Below are 21,567 nucleotides of genomic sequence, written 5' to 3'. Positions count from 1 at the left end.
GGGAATGCATCAGCTGTGCCATGCACGCTATTCCCCTATCCGTGATGAGTACTTCGGAGGCGCGCAGTGTCGCGGCAGGATGCATTCCACGAAAACTTTTTTTGACTTCTGCTGCTGGGCCGTTTGGTGGCGCTTTTGCTTCTGCGTAGCGGGTCAGGTGATCAGTCGCCACAATTATCCATTTGTTTGCGGACGCCGACGTGGAAAGGGGCCAAGTAGGTCCATGTCTATCTACCAGAAGGGTCTCGTTGGTGATAGAATAGGCTGTGGAAATCTCGCAGGTGGCAGAATTTTTGTGGCATTGGCGGTCACGACAACTCTTGACGTAGTGTGCTACGCCAGCGGGCAGGCGGGGCAGTAATATTTGTCCTGAATTCGGTGGAGGGTTCGAGTAAAGCCAAAGTGGCCGCTGATGGTTCGTCGTGCGAATCCTGTAGAATTTGTTCATGAAGGTTCACAGGGATGACACGAAGGCATGTGGCCTTGTTAGGCACGGAGTTCTTCACGAGGACATTGTTGTGTACGGAGACGGATAACAATCCGCGCTTGAATGATGCTGGGGGTGAAGAAGTCTTGCCTTCCAATTATTCGATGTGGAGTTGGAGGTCGGCGTCTGAGCACTGCTGCTGTGCAAAAGTGCTGGCGCAGGTAGGTCTTAGGAAGACGTCGTTATGCTCGTCCTGCAGTGGTGCATCTACAGGTGCTCGTGAGGGGCAGTCGGCGTCCGAGTGCTTTCGTCCAGAACCGCGGTGACGTCAAATTCTCGGAGTCGTGAGCTCCATCGAGCGAGGTGGCCACACGGGTCCTTCAAGTTGGTGGGCCAGCACAATGCTTGATGGTCAATAACGACAGTAAAAGGCCTGCCATACAAGTACGAGCGGAATTTTAAAGTGACCCACAAAGTCGCAAGGCACCCTTCTTTCTCGTGGAGTGGTTGGCCTGTGCCTTACACAAAGAGCGGCTGGCGTACGCTATGACCCTGCCGTGGCCTTGCTACTTCTGGACGAGGATGGAACCTAGTCCCACACTGCTTGCTTCGGTATGAATTTCGGTTTCAGCTTTTTGCGTTAAAGTGTCCAACCACGGGTGTAGCTAGTTAAAATATCCAACCTCGGGTAAGCAACGCTGCGCTGAAATTCTTGGAACGCTTCACGCTGCGGAGTTTTCCATTTGAATTGCACAGTCCGACTTCGTTAGCTGCGTCAAGGGCTCAGCAATGAGCGAAAGGTTCATTACAAATCGTTGGTAATATGTGCGCAGCTCCAGGAATCTGCGCACAGCTTAATTGTCATCCGGCTGGGGAAATTGCGCGATAGTAGCAATTTTCTGCGGATTCGATCGTATTCCGTCGTTGTTTACGATGTCGTCTAGAAACAGGAGTTGCTCGTAAGCGAAATGGCCCTTCTCTGGCTTGAGGGTTAGCACTGATGACTCAATCGCCACCAGTATTGCCCAGAGCCTTCTCAGATGTTTGTCAAAGTTCGAAGGAAAGATGACATCAACTAAGTATACGAGACAATTGTGCCACTTCAGGCCTGCCAGTACTGTGCTTATTACACGCAGGATCGTCGCTGGGACAGAACAAAGTACAAACGACGTTACCTTGAACTCGAAGAGGCCTTCTGAAAAGATGTAGGCAGTCTTCTCATAGTCTCTTTCATCGACTTAGACTTGCCAGTACCCGCTCTTTAGGTCCATTGGTGAGCAGTACTTAGCGTCGGAAAGGTGATCTAGGTTGTCCCCGATCCGGAATAGGGTATAGACATCTTTCTTGGTTACGCTGTTTAACTGATGGTAATCGACGGAGACCGGAGATTCCCATCTTTCTTACTGACGACGACTGCTGCTGTCTAGGGGCTCTTGGATTCGGCTCTCGGCGGTGGCTCTTGCGATTCAGAGGTCTCGGTCCAACAGTAGCTGCATGTCCTCTTTGATGACACCAACGACGGTTTCGGTAGCACCAATGGTTACGGGGAAAAGAATGCTTGAACAGGTGGGGGGGGGGGGGGGGGGGGGATGCTCACTTCTTTATCGCGCACACTGGGCGCATCGTGATTCCTCAGCGTCGAGTATATTCGAGTACATTGGTAGGGCTTGGTCCGTCGAGAGCACGAAGAGCTCAGATCGAAGGTCAATGATTGGTGGATGTTCAGTCAGGAAGCTCATGCCCAAAATTACGTCGGGGAAGTACTGCTGCAGGACTAAGAGGGTCGCGGGGTAGGTAGTAGTAGTAGTAGTATTTTTTATTTGGCCATATCATACAATATGCCCTCGAGGTGAGGCAAAAGGAGGAAGCCGAGGCAAACCTCCTGACGAGGCCTACACCCCGAATAATACATCGAACAGTGGCCGCGTGGCAAAAAAAAAAAAGACTTTCAAAACAAGCAACAAAAGTTCTACGATAGAAATAGCAAACACTGAAAAAACGATGCAAAGATAATAAACAGCAATTGACAGAAAACACGATATGCACACTCGGTAGTAAAGGAAGCAACGCAAAAGACAAAATATACAAAAGTTAGCTGAATTTAAACAGGAAAAAGAATCTTCAGTTTTTTCTTAAAAGCAGATACACTATGACTTTCTACGGCGATTTTTATTAGAGGCTGATAAGCATTACACAATGTTACAATTTGGTTATCTATAGTTTGTTTTCCATAGTTTGTTCTAGGTCTTTCAGTGGATAAGGCGACCACACGTAAACCATACGTAACATTTCTTGAATTATAAGCATTTTGGAAAGACCTGAAATTATGTTTTACTTTATAAAAAATGTGAACAGCCAAACTCAAATTGTAGGAATGAAAGAAATTGCGAACATGAAGTGTTTCGAAAAGATTATGTTCGACAACTGGGCTTGAACATAATGAGCGTAGAGCTCTTTTCTGAAGAGAAAGCAATTTATACGAATCGGTTTTGTTGCAAGTTCCCCACACCAGGTTGCATTATACAAGATGGGAATGAACAATGGCAAAGTATTATTGTCTTCTAACTTGTAGTGGAAGTAGATGCCTAATACGATAGATAACACAAATAGACCTGGCCATTTTTAGTCTAATGCAGTTTACATGATCTGTCCACCCCATATCACTGCGAAAATACACACCTAGAAAGCGGCAACTATAAACTTGCTCGATGTTCAAGTCATTAAAAGCTAGTTTGACGCGATGATCTAAAGGTTTGTTTTTAGGATCAAAGAGCATAAACTTTGTTTGGCTGACGTTTAACTGAAGTTGATTAACAGAGAGCCAAACCGCTAACTCGTTAAGCCAGGCATTAGATTGCCGTTCAAGTACTTGAAGATTGGAGCCAGAAAAAAAAGACATTAGTATCATCGGCATATATAATAATATTAGGAGTTAATGGAATGTTGACAATGTCATTAATGTATAAAATAAATAAAAGTGGTCCTAAAATTGAACCTTGAGAGACACCGACATTTATCGTGCCAAAAGTAGATTTTGCATCATGAATCTGAGTGTACTGGATACGTGCAGTTAGATAACTCTCCAAAAGTGCATTTGCAACTCCATGGATTCCATAAGTCTCTAATTTATGAAGTAGTATTGAATGCTTCACAGAATCGAAGGCTTTGCAGAAATCAAGAAAAATTCCAACAGAAAAAAAGGCCTATTCTCAAAATTGTAAATTATAGAGTTTTTAATATCTAACAGAGCTTATTGAGTTGATTTACCGGCCTGAAAACCGTACTGTTGGGGACAGATTAGATGCTTAGTTTGTAAGAAGTTATTTATTCGCCTGAAGAGAACACGCTCAGCTAATTTTGAAAAAAGAGGCAATACCGAAATGGGACGATATTTGTTCGGGTCATTTTTGTTGCCACCTTTGAATATCACGGCAACACGTGCGGCTTTTAATTTGCTAGGGAATACACCAGAGAGCAGCATTCTATCACAAATATGCGTAAGGGGACCAGCGATAATATTAACTGCACATTTGATAGGAAAAACAGCTACTTCGTCGTCTCCAGGTGAGCACGTGTTTCTAAAGGCATTAATAATAGAAACAACTTCATCCGCTGAAGTGGGGAACAGAAATAGAGAATGAGTGCTGCAGGAGGGCAAATAAGTCTCTACAGTCCGAGTTAAATGACAGCTAACTGAAGGCTGGTATGCTCCGGCAGCTAAAAATTGTGCGTTGAGTTTATTTGCAAGTGAAATACCGGCATAATTCACCCCATTGATTTTTAGCTCAGATGGAAGATCATTTTTCTTGTTACCTATGATGGCGTTAATACCTTCACAAAGTAATTTAGGGTTGTGCAAAATAGACGAGAACTTATTAATATAGAAAAGAGATTTAGCCTTCTTTAAATCTGAATTTAATTTGTTACGAAACTTCTTAAACTTAATTAAATCATCCGGGCATCGTGTTTCCAAAAAATGAGAGAACATTTTATTCTTTTGCTTTGTTTCATAAGCGCGCCTGTCATCCACTCTTTTCTAGCCTTTGTGTTTTTTTATAGTTTGGGTTGGGAACGCAGCGTCGTAACATTCAAGCAGTTTCTGAATAAATATATCATAGGCACGGGACGAGTCATCTTCACGATATACATCTACCCAATTAATTGTAGACATCAAGTGACAAAATCTGGAGATGTTCTTTTCATCATAGATTCTCCGCGCACGTACCGGAGCATTCGATTTCGCCGTCTCAGGAAAAAGTGAGAAGAAAGGCAAGTGATTACTAATCCCAGAAGAAAAAAAAACACCTGATATGCAGCTGTCGGGTGGGAAACTAGTAAAACACAAATCAATTAATGTCTCAATGTGTAATGATATACGGGTAGGCAATTCAATAACATGGTCACAACCATGAGACAACATTATTTCATTTAAACTGATCTTCAAAGGGTCTTCAACCCAAAAGTTAATATTGAGGTCACCTAACACAATTTCAGAAACGAATCAATGAACTGAAAAAAGTTGACTGAATTACCTTGAGGGGTGCGATACACAACCATTATAGTGACTCTTGGAGAAGCAATGCAGACAGTTTCAAAGTCAGTATAAACCAGTGAATAATTCGACAATATATCAAAGGACAAACAATTTTTGACATATAAAGATACACCCCCACCACGCTTTCCGTCTCGGAATACTGAAATAGGTTTGTAACCAGCACACTCTAACATCTGCACATGAGCTAAACCAAGTTTCAGTGAAAGCAATAAAGTCAAAATTAAGTTCAGTTTAAGTAATTCAGCTTCTACTTCCTCCGATTTATTTTTTAGCTCTGACAGTTCAAGTGGTAAAGAGACAGTGTTTTGCGAGGATTATAAGAACCATTTTTTAGAATGTCAGTGAAAGTCTAGGAAGTAAAATACGCCATTGTTGAGCAGGTGTACTGCGCAGCATGGCAGCTACAGCACTTAAACAATCTTATCAATGTCTTCGTCGCAAGCGATTCTTATTGCTCGGGCCCCTGGTTGCTTTCGGACATAAATCTTCCCTTCCTTAGACCACACGAAGGCGTATTTCAATTCCTTAGCCTTCATTTCGGCAAGCCAGAGTAAATTCTTGCTGGAAGCAGTAAAGTTATCAAAAAATCGAATGTCATCTTCGCATTCATTCCGCTTTGAAATCCAGACTTCTTTTGTGGATCGGTTGGCAAAACGGATCAAGAAAACAGGCACCTTGTCAGGTTTAGAAAGAAGGCGGTGTAACCCTTCAACGTGCCTTGCAGCAAGTGAAGGTAAGTTAAGCTTCATCGCAAGGCTATTGACTATGCTCAGCAAATTTTCGCCGTCAGTGAAAGGCATTCCATGAATTTCCATATTTTGCCGCCTACTGTACTGGCTTAGTTCATTTAATTCCTGACGCAACTTTCGAATTTGTTGCCCGTCCTGGTTTGTCTCAATGTCATCTACTCTCTTACGTAAGAGCTCAATTTCCTTGTCATGCCTATTGGTTACTTCTAACAATTTGTCGTACGTGTCAGACATATGTTGAACGGACAATTCAATACTTAAAACAGTGTCTTTCAAAGACGACAGATCATCAACTTTGGTTGTGAGATTTGCTAAAGATCTACTAATCTCAGCAAGCTGTTTGCATACGGCGGTTGAAGCCATATTACTGCTGCTGTCATCAGTACGAGACCTAGAAGATCTACATGAAAGGCATTTCAAGGTTTTTCTAAATTCAGCAGATTTTGCTTTGAAACTCCGCTCCCCAACTCCTGCACACTTCCCAACATGAAACCTTTGACAGCAATCCGCACAAGTTAAAATTCCTCCCCATCTATAATGTCTTCATAGCATGCAGAACAAGGATCAAACTTTTCTAACGACATTGTCAACAAGACACTAGAGAATGGGCAGCAGTGGCGGCAGTGGGCAAAAACAGGCTAATAACAATAAGAAGAGAAACACTAACCTGCGAATTCAAAACAGTTGAATGAGCACCTTTGTGCAGCAACCTGCCACCGCCACCGCTGCCCGATGTATGAAGGCTGTCGACGAGTTGCACGGCTTTATAGTCGCTGCGAAGGGGCGTATCTTCACGTGTGACAGCCCGGTACGCAGCTTCAGTCGGCGGGTCCAGCCAAGCCAGCAGCCTGAAGATCGCACTTGATACGGTAATCTTGAAAGGGACTGCGAATTCAAAACAGTTGAATGAGCACCTTTGTGCAGCAACCTGCCACCGCCACCGCTGCCCGCTGGCCGTTGATCGTCACACTTGTGGTGCATTGTCCCGATGGCGTAAGAAGTTGGCCTCCAGCAGTGGGGATTTGGGAGTGCCTCATGCCGTCGTGACCCTCTTCATCTCGGCGGCTTGGGGGTCCGCTGATGACGGAGTAGTCTGCTCCCGCGTCGACCAAGGCGGTAACTTTGAGGCCATGTCACTGCTATAGGTCGGCTGTTGTTGCTCTCGAATTAAACGTTGGTCTCTGAGCTTGCTCACGACACCTGCGGGCACGGAATCGTAGCTCCGGCCTGCGGTCGAGAATTTTCTGGTTGGCATCGTTATCTGAGACTTGCGTCGCGTCGCTGTTGGGCTTGTCATGGTGTGCTGTGTCGTCGTAGTAAGTTCCACCCTTCTTGCGCGTCCGCTGCGCCGCTGTGACTTGGCGATGCAAACCGCACAAAAGGCGGTGGCGAGGTCTTCCATGATGGGCTTGGCGTGTCTTCGGCGTCGCGAAATTGCTCTTGGACCTCTCGAGGTCGCTGGCTCGGATGTAGTCGCGGTACATCATAGCAGAAACCTCTTAGGACCGTTCTTAAGTATGGGCAGTGGCGGAGGATGTGACTGGCTTCGCCGAAGTGAAAGCGGAGCGGGCGGCGCTGGTCGGGAGTCCTCAGAGGTCTGCTTTCCTTTGCGAGGCTTGCGAAAGCATCGACAGGCGAGCGAGCGACTGCATCGGATCGTGGGGATGGTACATAGAGCCCCTGGTGTGGGCTGGCGGGACGTCTTTGTCTGCGTACCGCCGCAGCGTAAGTTACGGCTTGAGGTTCCTGGGTCGGAGTCGTCGCTTGAGGAGCGCCTAATGCCAGTTGAACGTGTTCACGGATGACGTCCGTAAGCGATGCCATTTGAGGCTGTGGTGGCGAGGGCAGAAGTCGGCGCAGTTCTTCGCGGACGACTTCATGCATAATCTCCCGCAAGTTCTCGCCGCTTGCAGGTGTCGTTTCCGGGTGGATCACAGATACTTCGCCTGGGCTGTTGTTTCGGCGGGCTCGGGTGTTGAGGGTCTTTTCTATTGCAGACGCTTCTTGAATGAATTCGGCGATAGTTTTGGGAAAGCTGCGAACGAGGCCAGCAAAAAGTTGCTCATTGGCGCCTCGCATCAACAGCCTTACTTTTGTTTTCCTCCGCCATCTCAGGGTCCGCGCGCCGGGAAAGGCGTTTCATTTCCTCAGCGTGCACTATGACGGACTCACTGGGCTGATGGACTCACACGGCCCTCTCCTTGTGTACGGCAATCGCGAAGGCCTTCACTATAGCTCCCTCTTGTATAGATATCACCTAGCCAAGGATGTTTCATAGTTTTCGTACCTTGTTTTAGCAGAGCCGTCGAGGGCAAAGAGAACATATCGAAGCTTCATGTCATTGTCCCACCTGTTGAATGTTGCCACGCGCTCTAATTGGTCAAGCCATTCTCTAGGGTCTTCACCATTGGAGCTGTTGAAGGTCGAAGGTACCCGCGGCTGCTTCAGGATGACTGAGGTCGTCATTGTTGGCGTGCTCATGGTCGACGTCGATACTTCTCCCCGCTGCCAGGTGCACTCCGGTAGGATTCCGAGCTCAGGCGGCAGCCCCTGTATACGGCGGCTGCCTCCAGCCTCGTCGCTGGTCTTGACGGTCTTTGTGTCTTTTATGGTCTGGTGTTCTGCTGGGGCTGTTGCAGAAAGCGCTCGGTGCTACCCAACACTTCCACCAGATATCAAGTGGTTTGGACAATGCCGTGGACAAGAGACGAGCAGAGTAGAGCAGAATCCCAACACTTAATCTTTTTTATGTTTCCTTCTTGAATGAAACAGTTTTCATTTTTCTAAAACGTTTGAATGACGTATTTTTATGTAACAACACAAAGTGAACAAGGGAGGCAGGGACCTCGAAGACAAGTCCTTCGGTTGAAACGTTGGCAAGCACCCCGAGGCTACCCTCTCTCTTGTTCTCTTTGTGTTGCCAAGAAACCCATCTACCTGTCCTCTGTCAATATTTAAAAAAAATCAGTGCAGATTGTCACTTGTTATTCATCGTCTTTCGATATCACTTGCTCGTAGTCTGTGTGCTGCGTCACTGCCGTTTGCGTTTGGGGGTGGAGAGTAAGGCCTTAGCCAAGCTTTTTCACTCCTTTTTTCTTTAGTTCCTTCATCATTTTGATGGAAATAACCTATATAAAAATTATGACAGAGGGATGAGTTTTTCTCGAGCCCCCACATCGCTAGCAGCAACACGCGCTAATGTCCACTCTAAAAGTTACTCTGGACGAAGTTCTACCCAAAATGTAGTCTGCTGTAGCCGACAGTCGGTCGATAGGTGAACGAAAGACTGTCTGTGCCTCCCCGAGGAAACGTGAAATTACCGTAAGGCATTTACGGGACCAGAAACGCTACAGCGTCCACGAAAAAGCAAATATACATGACATCTTTCGTTTAAATTTTTTCTTTGCAAATCTACGGGTTACGCGGGATGATATGCTTGTACCTGTATAGAATACAATAAGCCTTGATGATAGGGTCTGCTTTAAACCCTACGATATCGTTTACCGGTGGCTGCTAGGTAACGGTCGCCGGTCTGTACACATGGGCTTGCTTCCCTGGTGCTTGAACAAATGCGTGAAAATGGAAATTTTTAATGCACTTGGTATAACAAAAATGCAAAACAAAAATGTCATTTACTTATAGTTACAGGCTGTCACTTTCACGCTGGAATACATGCAAAGGCCTCGTCAAAAGTATATAGCTTCATTTAGCCTCTCCCCGCGGATGCCATGTAACGTTGTCCGAGAAAGTAAACAAAACGAAAACTGAAACCACTCTGACGCACGCCACGCAAGAGCAATCGCAATAAAGCGAGCCGTATACGGTGATAAATAGTGACTAGAGGCCGCAGATAGTGGAACCATCCCAGGGATGTATCGAAGGAAGCTCCGTACGCGACCACCGCAGCGCCTGCTTTAGCGCTCCTATAGGCAGAGGCGCCAGAGCACAGCACTCGTGTACCGCATCACAAGGTTTGCTTTTTCCGGGACGGGGATTTTTGTCTCCCTTTGGTTCCCACTGCGTGGCGTGTCCTAGTTTCCTGTACCTGTACCTCGAGGCGCGGCCGCAGCCGGAGTCGTGTGAGCAGCTGCATCGGCGCTCCGTGAGGCGGAGCGATTATCGGCCAGCGACGGCTGCCCACGAGGCGATCGTTAGCCCGGTCGCCGTCGAGTGGTCAACGAAGCGAGCTTGCTCCCCGCCGCCGACGTGGCTGTGCATATTTTAAAAAGCACCAGCGGGAAGTTGTGCGAATGAGTCAGGGACAAAAACTTCTCCTCGAAATCGCTGGCTCCAATACGTGCGCCAATGTCGCACGCCGACTGTATGCCAGGTCTGACGACGGCCTTGCTTTGCTTGATGTGTTCTGGGCGTGTTTCGGGTTGAACACGTGATATCTAGCGATAAAATTTGGTTAAAAATGGTCTGGATGTAAGTAAACATGTGCAGTTAAACTCATAGGATGTTATCGTCATTTTTTGCCTTCCTGGTCGCAGCGGCTTTGGGAGCTGCGGAACAGACAGTTCGGTCGTTTTAGACACGTGTATTTCCCTCTGTACGTTTTCATGAACATGTGAATTTTAATGCTGTAGCGACGAGATGCTACAGACGATTAACGGTGGTATAGTCGGTGCGTAAGCGCTCCGAGTGTAGCCCTCGCGAAGACGTCGCGATATTGAGGTTTGGGAGGACGACCAAATTTATTCCTGGAGGCCTGAGTGTGTGTATTCTGAAGAAAAAGAGGAGGGGGAGGGGTGGTGGTGGAAGGGTTCAAAAATTACTGGCCTTTACTAGGCAACGAATCAAGAGAAGGAAGTGTATTTCAGAGAGTCTAAACTGAAGTAGCTTCCAACACGTCGTCTACACTGCAAGATGCGTCGTATGTGCTTATGCTAAAATTTTATTTGGAATTGTTATTAGCATCAATGTTGTGGGGCGCGCAAGAAAAGTTTCCGCTGTGGCGTTAACCTGCGTTTGCTTCTGTTACAAGGTGCTTATCTGCGAAGCAGTATATTTTGTGTGCCTTTATGTTGACAGCCAGTCATTCTTAAGTTGCAAATCTGCAGGAGCTATAACCTCAGTTTTCTAATAACGGAGTAATTACTCATTTCCATACCCCCAAGCGAAGCCATACGGCCACAAAGGAAAGCCGTACAGTTTTCTAGGAAACTTCGCAGTTAAAGAAAAATTTGTCCTGGTCTGGTGTTCGAAACCGGGACCACCGCTTCACCGGAGCAGTCGCTCTACCAACGGAGCTAACCGGGACGGCTAACATATATGGTAGGGCGAGAGCAAATCGATCAATAACTCGAAGTGGGAACAGTGTTGGCCAGATGTTTCGGCTAACATTAGGCCAACTCGGTTCTACAATTTGCGTCCTTTTCTGTTTTCACTGCTTTACAGACAAAGTGAACGCGGTTTCGAGCTTAGCTCTCGCAGATTCTCATAGAGCCCCGACGTCATCTCTCCCCAATCACGCAGATCAGGTCTCCAGCGTCTCGGAGTAATTCAACAGACCGTTTACCTGTCATCTGGTATCAACGGAATCCGTGCAACTTGGTACCAAACTGCTGACGCTGCAGGCTGGGTCATGAGAGGACCGCTGGCGTACAGCGCGCGGTGCCTGTCGCGGCAAGGTTCCAGGAGAGCGATTCCAGAGGACAATGATGGCGATGAATGCGCGCTGCGTGACCACGATGAACGTTGATTGGCAGTAGTGGGATCGGCTTGAATTAGCCAATCACCAATGCGGCGAAAGCAAGCGGCGCGAGACGTGGTACGACAGACGAGAGAAACTCTGCCGGGACCTGTCTTTTCCGTGCGTCGTGCCGTGTTTCTCGCTCATAGCCTTCGACGAGCTTACACGGCTGTCATCGTCCTCGGCTCGATATCTTTCTGTGTTAATTGTATTTGCTTCACGAAAAATTGAGAAAGGTGTCATCTAATAGCTCCCTTGCTTCATTTCTTTCATTTATTTTCATGTTTTTCTTATGCTTTGGTATTGTTACGCCAGCTGTACTCCCGATTTTGTAGTACGTTTCTTGATCCTGTTTATCACGACTACACATCTGTGATCTTTCTGTATGACCTCCCCGCGAAGTTCTCTTTGAAACATGCGATGCTTTTCTTTTTTTTTTGTCCTAGAACCATTTAATGTGCTCCGCCAGGTCCTCGCTCACCGCCGTTATTTGTTTTGTATGTTTGGTTTCCCGATTTTCCTATCACCCCCGTGTTCCAGGCCTCAGATCACAATGTTACCATACGCCAGAATGAATAAAACCTCTTTTATTATGTTTATAATTATTCCATGCACTCCGTACCCCTTGCACCAGTGATCACTGGCTCGTGTTTAAGCTGTAGAACGCGTTCAACTTGCGCCACAAGAAACTACGTATTTCATTGTTCGCCGCCATAATTTTATCGTAGTTTGCTTCAACTTAAACCATGGTGGTTTCTCGAATATTTTTCACTGACGTCGTTTATTTTCTTACACTTAATTCGTCGCTCCTTCGCTGCTCACCACATGATAGTGTTTACAGTGTTTTCTCTAGTGTCTGCATGCTTATTTAAGTGCACCAGCACGAACACTGCGATGCCATTTCTGGCCATTCAAGCTATGACTGGCTGTTGCAGGCCAGACCAGCTGTGTGGTCTACTCTGCAGTACGGCAACCAGCTCTCACAGACTTACAACGATCTGAACGCGCGTGCATAATATAGTCTTGACATTTAATATAACACAGAAAATAACTTATGTCAGAACAGGACACCGCCTAAATCTGGAGAATGTGCCAAATCACGTCGCTATCGCAAGGAACATGGAAGCAGACCAGCTCTTCCACTTACTTCGTGCACAAGAGTTGGCGCAGAATTGCGAGTAAGAATGTTGTAAAAACCAATGTGTCAGGAACTGCGCTTTCAGGCGCATTCAGTTAAGTATTTTGTAGAGTTTACCCGCTTTCCAGTTGCCGGTACATACCTGTGTTGGCCGTAGCACGGGCTCCCTCATTGAGCGGCTCAGGTTGGAAGCAGTGTATACCACCAGCTTCATTTACTGCTTGTGTCGTGCTTTGTAGCGCATGCGTCTCATTTAAAAGTGTTAAACATTTATTGGTACGTAGGGAAAATGTTGTGCAAAAATAGGGCATTTTATTTTCCGTGAAAATGCTGAAAAATGTGCAATTATGGAATATTTTGCTGCATAACCCTATTTATACCCGAATTTGAGCTAAAAAAATATCGCCCGATTTTTACCTCGCAAATAAAGATAAAGAAAGAACTCGAGAACGAAGGGCCCTGCTTATATGTTGCTCTATGAGATCCGCATGTCTGTTCTAGTGTCAGTGTCCGCCTGGACAAGCGCTTCATCGCCACAGAACTGCTTAAGCCATGGAATGACCGACAAGCACAAAGGACGATAGCTGGGAGCTTCTAATAACTTTCTAAACTGACAGCGATATTACGTCCAAATTTTGATATCGGAAGTTTTTTCTTCAGGTGTCCTTCCAGTTATGTGTATTAGTGCTTATATTCTCTCTGTTTTTGTTTTCATGTGTATGTGCTGATATCGTTTGTTTGGTTATCGTGTTCACGTGACCTGCATTGCCCCTGTGCATGATTTTCTGTACATGTGCAGTTTGTGTTAGAATGGTGACCATAATATCATTGGCACTTTTTTATGACTTTTGTTCAAGAATACAAAGCAGTGTATATCTGGTAATGTCATGGACCACATGTTTTGCAGAACTCGCTGTTCATGCGATTTAAGGCTTTGAATTCTATAGGCTGTCTATATCTAGGACACTCGTGTAACCACACGTATTTTGTGGGATAAACTGCTTGCCAATTTCTTCTAGGAGCGCCATGGTTAACTTTTCGTCAATCAGTTGACAATTAAATGGTGTAGAGAGGCCGGCAACTTTATTTGCCAACGCTTCCAACCTAGGCCAAACAAATTAACAATATTATAATTGTTGTTGTCGCCATTTCTTGTTGTTGGTGGTCCTGCTGCTGTCGTTGATTGCGATAATTTTTGAATGCGCCTACGAGTTGTACCACTGTTATCTCGACGCGTGCTTACGTTACCTGTCTACATTAATGCATTACAAGGCCGAGTTTGAATGAGAATTCGCACTTCTCAGCTACACAGCTCTTTACATTTTCCAACCAAGTCCAGGCGAGTACCGTGCCAGATTCTGTGTCTGTGCTACCGAGAGCAAATAATGAATGAAGAAGAAAAAGTTCAGAAACAACAACCAATCAAAAAAGCAACATCAGAGTACGCAGTCAAGGATAGTTTCATTCGATCAAACTATCATTTTTTTGAAGACTGGTTCTTGTTGTAGAATGCAGTTATTTTTTTTAAACCTTGCGTTTCTCATTAAAGGAGGTGACTGCTGATTCGTTGCCACCCCTGCAGAATTCTTCCGTGAACGCCACAATACTGCTGGCTACATGGACAAGAAGCAGAGACAGACACAGGCAGGTTGTACGAATGCATGTTGGTTTTACTTTGTTTCAAACTAAAAAAAAAGAAAATAAAGTAGAAGATACAGAACATATCGCACTTTGCGAGCCTCAGGACATCACACAAATAAATACACAACGTGGAGCACAATCACTAGGTTCGTGCACCTAAACAAGACTAGCCTTTTTTTTTCCGTTCAAGGTCGCAACAAGATGCATAGAGTGAAGAACTGATAATGGAAGTAGGTCTGCTTGAAAAGCAACTTCATGAGTAACTATTCCGTATTTAGCAGTTGCGGAGGGAGCTATTCACTTTTATTTGCAGTTGTTTGCAATATAACGCGGTATCCAAGAATACAATGAACCTGAGATGAAGAAGCGAGTTTTTCACTGGGTCTAATACTCCCGCGACTGGTTCGTTCCCCACAGCCTAAACTTGGTTGTGATAGAAGTTCAAGGTTATAAAATACAAATTTTGTACGTCTGATGAGTAAAGTAAAGTAAACAAAGGTGTTTTTTTTTGTCTGCGTGAAATGGGGAACTTGAGAACCTTTTATTCTTATTGTGCGTCATTGAAATAGCTCTGTGTGGCTTTGGTGGGTCTGATCTCATTATTTGTACATAATAACATCAACAGAGGCACTATCATTACTAAAACAAGAAAGGCGCTGGTATAGTTTGTCTTGGCAACAGCAAACTTGCCGTACTAGCCATACTACTACAGGAAGAGCCTTGACTTGGACATCACTTTATGCATTGTATCGTGTCCGGTTTACTGTAGCAGTTACATCATTGCTTGGTACTTTCCGTTATTATTTTTCTTTAACCGTTCTATGCTGTAGTTTATTTTAATTCTTTGGTAAAACAATATGGATTTAGTTATTCATTTATAATTCTGATGCAGTAGCTTCTTCTTAGCGTGTGCCATCAACTCGGAAAAACGAATTTCATTGGTTCTTTAATGTTCGAGATACTGTGGCGGACAATGTGAAATCACCATTTGGAATATTTGACTCTGAATAAAAAAAAATTATTTCTGACAGTTACACTAAGAAAAAAAAAACGTTTACAACAGTCCCTAAAAATGTAGCCATCCCCACAGACCTTCGCCTTGGGCTTTTCTGGCCTTTTGTGGTATCACTTCTGATGCTTTTCCCGTAAAGTTTATATACACTTGACAGTTCCAAGCATTCCTGGATTAGCGGGTTGGGCATTCGGCCCCCGTTTGCGCTATTTTTGTCGCTGTTTTTAGCGAAAGCAGTGTGCATAGCATAATGTTTCATTACCTTCTCATAAATAAAAATACAATACAGACATGGCTCGGTAACTAAAAATAACAAGTAGGGAGTGCACTCCCTGTAGAGAACTCGCTCTTTAGCTATTATATATACTAAGTTTTCTTTACCTAAAGCGCGAGGTCGATTGATGCTCAGTAGCTGGAGGAGCCAATAGAGAGAGCTGTTAGATTTACTGAAAAAGGTACTGTCCATATTTCATAAAATTTAGATCGGTTGAATGAAATAATATTAGGAAGGACAAAAGTAACGGCGGTAACAAGACAAATGCGAAAAAGGGGGAAGGGGGGGGGGGGGTACGCTTGACCGCCGGCTGTATTTCTGGCAGATCGTGAAATTCGCTCGTTTTTTACGCCACCGGCAATGCGAACAACATATGTCGTTTTTTTTTTTTTCAAAACAAAAGAGAATAATAATTGCAAAAAAAAAAGATTTCTTCTCATATTCGCTTGCGCTATTCCCATAAGCGCACACATTAAAATTTCTAGCCGCTCACGCCCGCACTCGCCCCCATATATAGATCCTCGATTTTCGTCCCTCTGGAATACACTCATCTTTGGTAAACGAACCCCCTTGGCGCCGCACCCGAAGGCCGAACAGCGTCTCTCCGTCATGCGAGGGCCGACGCTAGGAAGAAAGCGCCGCGAGTGAGATTCACTCTCTTCTTTCATTTAGAAAACCGGGAACACGCTTTCATGCGCACACACGTACACACATACACACACAAGAAAAAAAAGAAGGAGCCGGCGGAGCACCCTGGGTTTACAGCCGGGCAGCGTTGCTTACAGCTGCGCGCCATGCGCGTTCATGTAGGCACTTGCTTGTCGAGCTCCGACGTTAGTCTCAAAACGGGCCCCATGGCCACGATCAAAAACAAGGCACTAGTGGATTATATATAGAAATCAGTCAGTAAAGAAACAAGGCACTTGAAGTGATTGCTCTCCAACGGGAAGAGCGATTCGAAAACACGGCCGTTCACACGCGCTGTACAAATAAACAATCAAAAGGCGCACGCCAGCCTGTGGTCTGAGATGTTTTGGCCGTAAATATATCCACGTCGCATATTGCTGGCGTCAGAGAATCCAGCACAATTTTTTGTTTCTCGTCCGCCGCTCTACTACAGAGGACGGGTTTGCCGTGTGTCGGCGTGTAAGGCACTTGCGGTGATGCTGGTCTGAAATAAATCAGATGGACACTGCGCAGAGTATGTAACGACGTTCCCACAAAAACTTGTACGGAGAGGGCTGAAATCGGAACCCTTCTTTCTGGCTGCCACGACGGACAAGTAAGACCAAAGGAAAGACAAAAACAACACTATTATCTGAACATGCAAAAGGGCGAAGGATGCAACGTTGTCGCCTTGTCGTACGTGTCGTGGCATGAAGCTTCCGATTGAAAGAACTCGTCTTATGTCGTTGGGACTGCTAGCCGCACAAACAGGCAGCGCACCTAAGTATTTATAGCCCGGTGTCGGACGAGGCAGTCAGGGCAAGGGAGCTTCGCTTGAGCAGAAGTTCTCGCACACCCTGCTGACACTTCTCGACGCCATGGACGGCGCTGTGTCCGTACGCAAGAAGGCTCACCCTGCAGTCAGGTACGACTCGAGGAGTTTTTCGCGTCTGACCGATATTATGTTGAAAATTAAATAAAGGACACCAGAGACGTCACATAAATACTGCACATGCCGGCCTAAGTCATCGGTGGCTTGCCAAATATAGGAGTTCTATCGAATGAGCCTCCTTCTTACTTGGATGGCCAACAAAATTAAGGACACATTCAAGCAGAAGCGCAACTGAAGCGCCTGAAGAAAGAAGTATCCCCACGTGGCAAAAAGCTGAGCGCGCTAAACACAGAGGTAAATAGAGAGAACATTAAGGGTCAACTTGTGTCTTCCGCAACAGTGAAAAAGGTCGTCACGTCTAAAAATAGCTCACATCTGATTCGATGAAACTGATGTAGATAAGGCACGCCGTGAATGAATGTTCAAATGGATTTGCTGCTAAGCTGCAGGAATGCTCGTAATAACATGTGCGATGAGACCGAGAGAGAGAGAGGAGTTGCTATGTATTGCACTGCTTTCGTTTAGTGCAAGCATGCATAGAGTTATCACCCAGTTTATGTACAACCGTGAACTGCGTGATGTTAGAGCCGCATGAAACTTGATATTTAGGCTTACAGCCAAGAGTCAGCTGTTTGGCGTGGTTTTATGATCGGGATGCAGAAGGCGCCAACGCGTGATAGCAATAAATTTTAGCGCCCTATCTGTGCTGTAGGTCTCATAGTTATCTGCTGATATTTACGCCGAGTGCAATGGCCTGAATCGCCCCCTCTCCTCCTCGTCGCAAATAAAATATATATTGCACAAATTTAATTGGATTCGTAGCATCGCTGCTTCTACGCCGTTCCTATATACCTTGAAGTGGCGTGCATGCAGTGATGGTTTATTTCAGCACCCAGCTACGTGTTATAAGTATGAAATATGGACATGTTTCTGTGGCGGCCACATGCTGGAAAGATATACGAGGAAAAAAGTGGCCTGTGGTACAACAGCTACCGACGCCGCTATCCTCTAGGCGCTCGAGTTGGTGAAATACAGAAAGTGAAGGTCGCTATGTAATGACTCACCACACTTCAGCCTGATACGTTTACAAAGAATTCAGCAGCACATTTTATATTTTGTGTTAACGCTGCCTGGGCGTTACAGAGCCCGAATTTTGCTTTAGCACTCTTGAATTGATGCAATCATAAGTAACCACCAGATTAGTCTATCTTATTATTGGTAATTGTTTAGCCTGGAATCTTAAAACAAAATTCGCACAGTAGAGTAAAACGTAGTAAACATTGTTTTTCTCGTAAAGAAAAGATTATAACTCTGGCCAAAAGAGAAAATAGAAAAAAATACAGGCTAGGGTTCTGCTTTCTTCCGACTCATATTCCTATAGGAGGCCGCTTGCTGTTGTGTAAAAAAAACAAAAAATTGTTGCAATATTTGTTTCAGTACACCGACTACATTTGGTTCGAAAAAAAAACAACTAACACAACATTAAAAAGCCATGTCGCTTGAATGTGTAGATATATAATAGAAGATAGGAAGCGTTCAACGCATCGCTTATTTTAGAAACGATAAGAAAGCAATTGTTTGATGTAAAAGAAGATTATTAAGTGTGACAGTAAGCTGGCAGAATTTAAGATCTAACTACATAGGTATTATATAAAGCACCCTCCATGGAGCCCAGGCAAGTCAAGATGTTACTTTACGTACCTCGTTGAAATGAACGAGGCCGAAAATCATGCTGGCATGCTGGGCCCATGGCGTAGACTAGCGCTACACTCTTTCTGTCAGCTGAGAAACTCGACCTCATCTGCATAGTGGATCGTGCAAAAGCACATATTGCAATTCATTGTCAAAAATGGAACGGGATAGGATCTGTCGCTGTCAGCGAATGCATTCGTAACAAACTGCGCTGCCAAAAGGCGATTTCTGTGAGGCCTACCGCGTCCCTACAGCTTCGCGAGATGGCTGCACTGAGCCCCTTATTCTCTTCCCGTTGTGCTCGTGGGCAGTAAATGTGATCTCTCACTTCTGTGACATGCGCATAAAAATGGACGGACGTTGATAAGGGGTGAAGGCCTTCGCTGGCCTAATGAGGCGTCATCACTGCCGGAGTGGCTACAGAGAGAACCGGTGTCAAGAAAATGCACAGCGCTCTGGTACGGCAAAAAGGAGAACAGTCTGCGCTCTTGCCAGGCGTAGTGCGGACTGGCTGCCAAGAAGTGCGGGGCAGCTTCACTGGGAGCTCTCGCCAGAGGTGGCGCGTGCCGTCACCGGGGCCCGCTCAGGCGTCGTGTTCGGTGGTCGGGGCCGCGGCTCGCACCCTCATGCAGGATGACTCCTCGTGCTTGTAGAGGTAGCTCTTGAGCGCGAACGCCTTGCCGCAGCGGCGGCACACGAACGGCTTGGTGGGCGAGTGGGTCTGGACGTGGGCGCGCAGGTTGGACTTGTCGGCGAACGCCTTGGAACACTGGGAGCACTTGAACGGCTTCTCGCCGGTGTGCGTGCGGATGTGGCCCTGCAGCAGCCAGGGCCGAGAGAAGCACTTGCCGCAGAAGGGACACTGGCAGCCCTGGCCGTGTGTCCGCACGTGCATCGAGAAGGCCGGCATGGACACGTACACCTTGGAGCAGTGCGGGCACTGGCGCGCCTTCTTGTCCGTCACGCTGCGGTGCGTCTGTCGGTGCCGCGCCAGGTTGCTCGAGGTGCTGTACCGCTTCCCGCACTCGGGGCACGCGTAGTACGGCTCGCCGCCAGCGGTGCTCGGGAGCCGCGACGCACCGCCCGGCTCCTGCGACCCAAAGGAACGCCGTCGTCAACGCGCGCTCCTGGCCATCTTGTCGCATGCAGACACCAGTGACCAAAAGAGCAAATGATTAAGTGTTTACTTGTAGTGTGCATATCATATGGAACACAATGCTAGCATAAGATGTGTACTCATGGTCGTCTCCATGGAGGTTATTTACCCTCGCAGGGAGGCGTCTTACCTGAAGCGTTCGGACCTGTTGCAGCACGGCGGCGAGTATGCTGGCCGAAGCGGCGGCTGCTGCAGGCGACAGCTGCGGCTGTGCATCGTGCACCGTCAGGCTGAGCGGCTCTTCGGACACTGTGGGTGTGGCGGTGCGTGAGAGACTGGCGGGAGACCGGGGGCTCGCTGGCTTCCAGGCGGACCAGCAGCCGTGCGTCGTCGCCTCTGGTCCCCGCGACGATGGGTCCGCTTCATGTTCGGCCGGCGCCTCGGCAGTGCTCACCCGGCGCTCGGGGCTGTTCTCTGCGAACGCGAGCCGAGGTGGCTGGTTAGTGGCATCATGATCCACGAAATGCTTTGCCCTCAATTCGCGACTCCTTCGGGCAGACAGTGGTCATAAAGTTGTGAGGCTTCCTAGGTTCTTTGTCCTATACTGTTGCTGTTCGACACATCTTTTGGTAAGCAGCTCCCTTAAGCACTGAACAGAGGGTCGACGCTTCTAGGTATACCTTGCTCTATACGTGCAGTCTCCGATTCTCAGAAATAGGGAGCGGGGTGGGGGGTTAAAAGGTGTCAGTATTGTGACGCCAAACGTTTTGCGGTGTGTGACTGAGCGTATGATGCGAACAACCAATCGCTACATAGGAACGTTTGACAGCCCTGAAATCTGCCACCCATGTGAGAAAAACGAACTTTGTCGCCAGGTGCTCAAGTAATCTTCACTTGCGAAGGTCCTAAGAGTTTTTGTTGTTAGTTTTCTACGTCGGGTGTGACTACTGGCTGCAAGACGTCATTAAAGAATATTCTCGCACATAGCTTAAGTTCACTGAGATATGGGCATAAAGAGTGTGGCAAGACACACAGCACCTCCTGGTTCGCCACGATGGATGAGTCACTTTTACTAACAATGTAGAACACGGAGCATCCCACTAGCTTTCTCGTCGAGTTTAAAAATTGTGTTATTTTGAACTTGCGCTGCCTGCCAGATAGAGCTGAGGCCGCATTTTTCAACAATTCCTTTTTTTCTGGTTCATTCTTTTTGCCGTTCATTATGGTTGTGCTGTCGCCTGTGACATCCGGTTAATAAGGGATGTCAGCGACGCTTCCTAACAGTTGTCAAGGGGCGTCAGTCAGCGGCTCCGGTACCAAGTGCGAGGCTGCCCAATGGCAACGGGCCAAAAGCATGAAGAGGCAAAATAATCGCTGCAGAACACGGGCCCAGAACACTGCCGTACTTCGAGACAAGTTCACTCGCGGCAGCTTTCTACTCCAGCTTCCCCCGACGGCCAACACATACTCACTCGACCTTTTCAACTTGTTATTCTTTAATGTTCAACGCTACCGCCGACGTTCGTCGGTACGGTAGAAGTCCACGTCTGAACCGACTGTATCACCAGCCCACTTAGAAAAAGCGTATGCTTTGGTCGAAGCGCGACTTCGGCATGTGGCGCACAATAAACCCTGGCGAGACATGACCCAGATTACGGACACTTGAGCCACTCTGGCCCACACGAGGCCCGCACGCCAGCTCGCTGCGGGCAGCCGCGCGCAGGTGCCGA

The 21,567-nt window shown here is 46.7% G+C and overlaps 1 protein-coding gene across 1 annotated transcript in view; it reads right to left on the bottom strand.

Moving 5' to 3' along the window:
• Positions 1-14,213: 14,213 nt before the first annotated feature.
• The window catches only part of LOC144114271 (uncharacterized), a 29,445-nt gene continuing 22,091 nt past the window's right edge, over positions 14,214-21,567 (bottom strand). Inside the window, exons 3-4 of the mRNA XM_077647890.1 lie at positions 20,028-20,311; positions 14,214-19,831 (exon numbers count right to left, since the gene is read on the bottom strand). Coding sequence (XP_077504016.1) covers positions 19,325-19,831; positions 20,028-20,311 — 791 coding nt within the window. The 3' untranslated portion in view covers positions 14,214-19,324. The remainder of the gene's footprint in view (positions 19,832-20,027; positions 20,312-21,567) is intronic.

The sequence above is a fragment of the Amblyomma americanum genome, chromosome 1 (genome assembly GCF_052857255.1).
Source record: "Amblyomma americanum isolate KBUSLIRL-KWMA chromosome 1, ASM5285725v1, whole genome shotgun sequence".
Lineage (NCBI taxonomy): Eukaryota > Metazoa > Arthropoda > Arachnida > Ixodida > Ixodidae > Amblyomma > Amblyomma americanum.
This window is presented reverse-complemented; position numbering and strand designations above follow the sequence as displayed.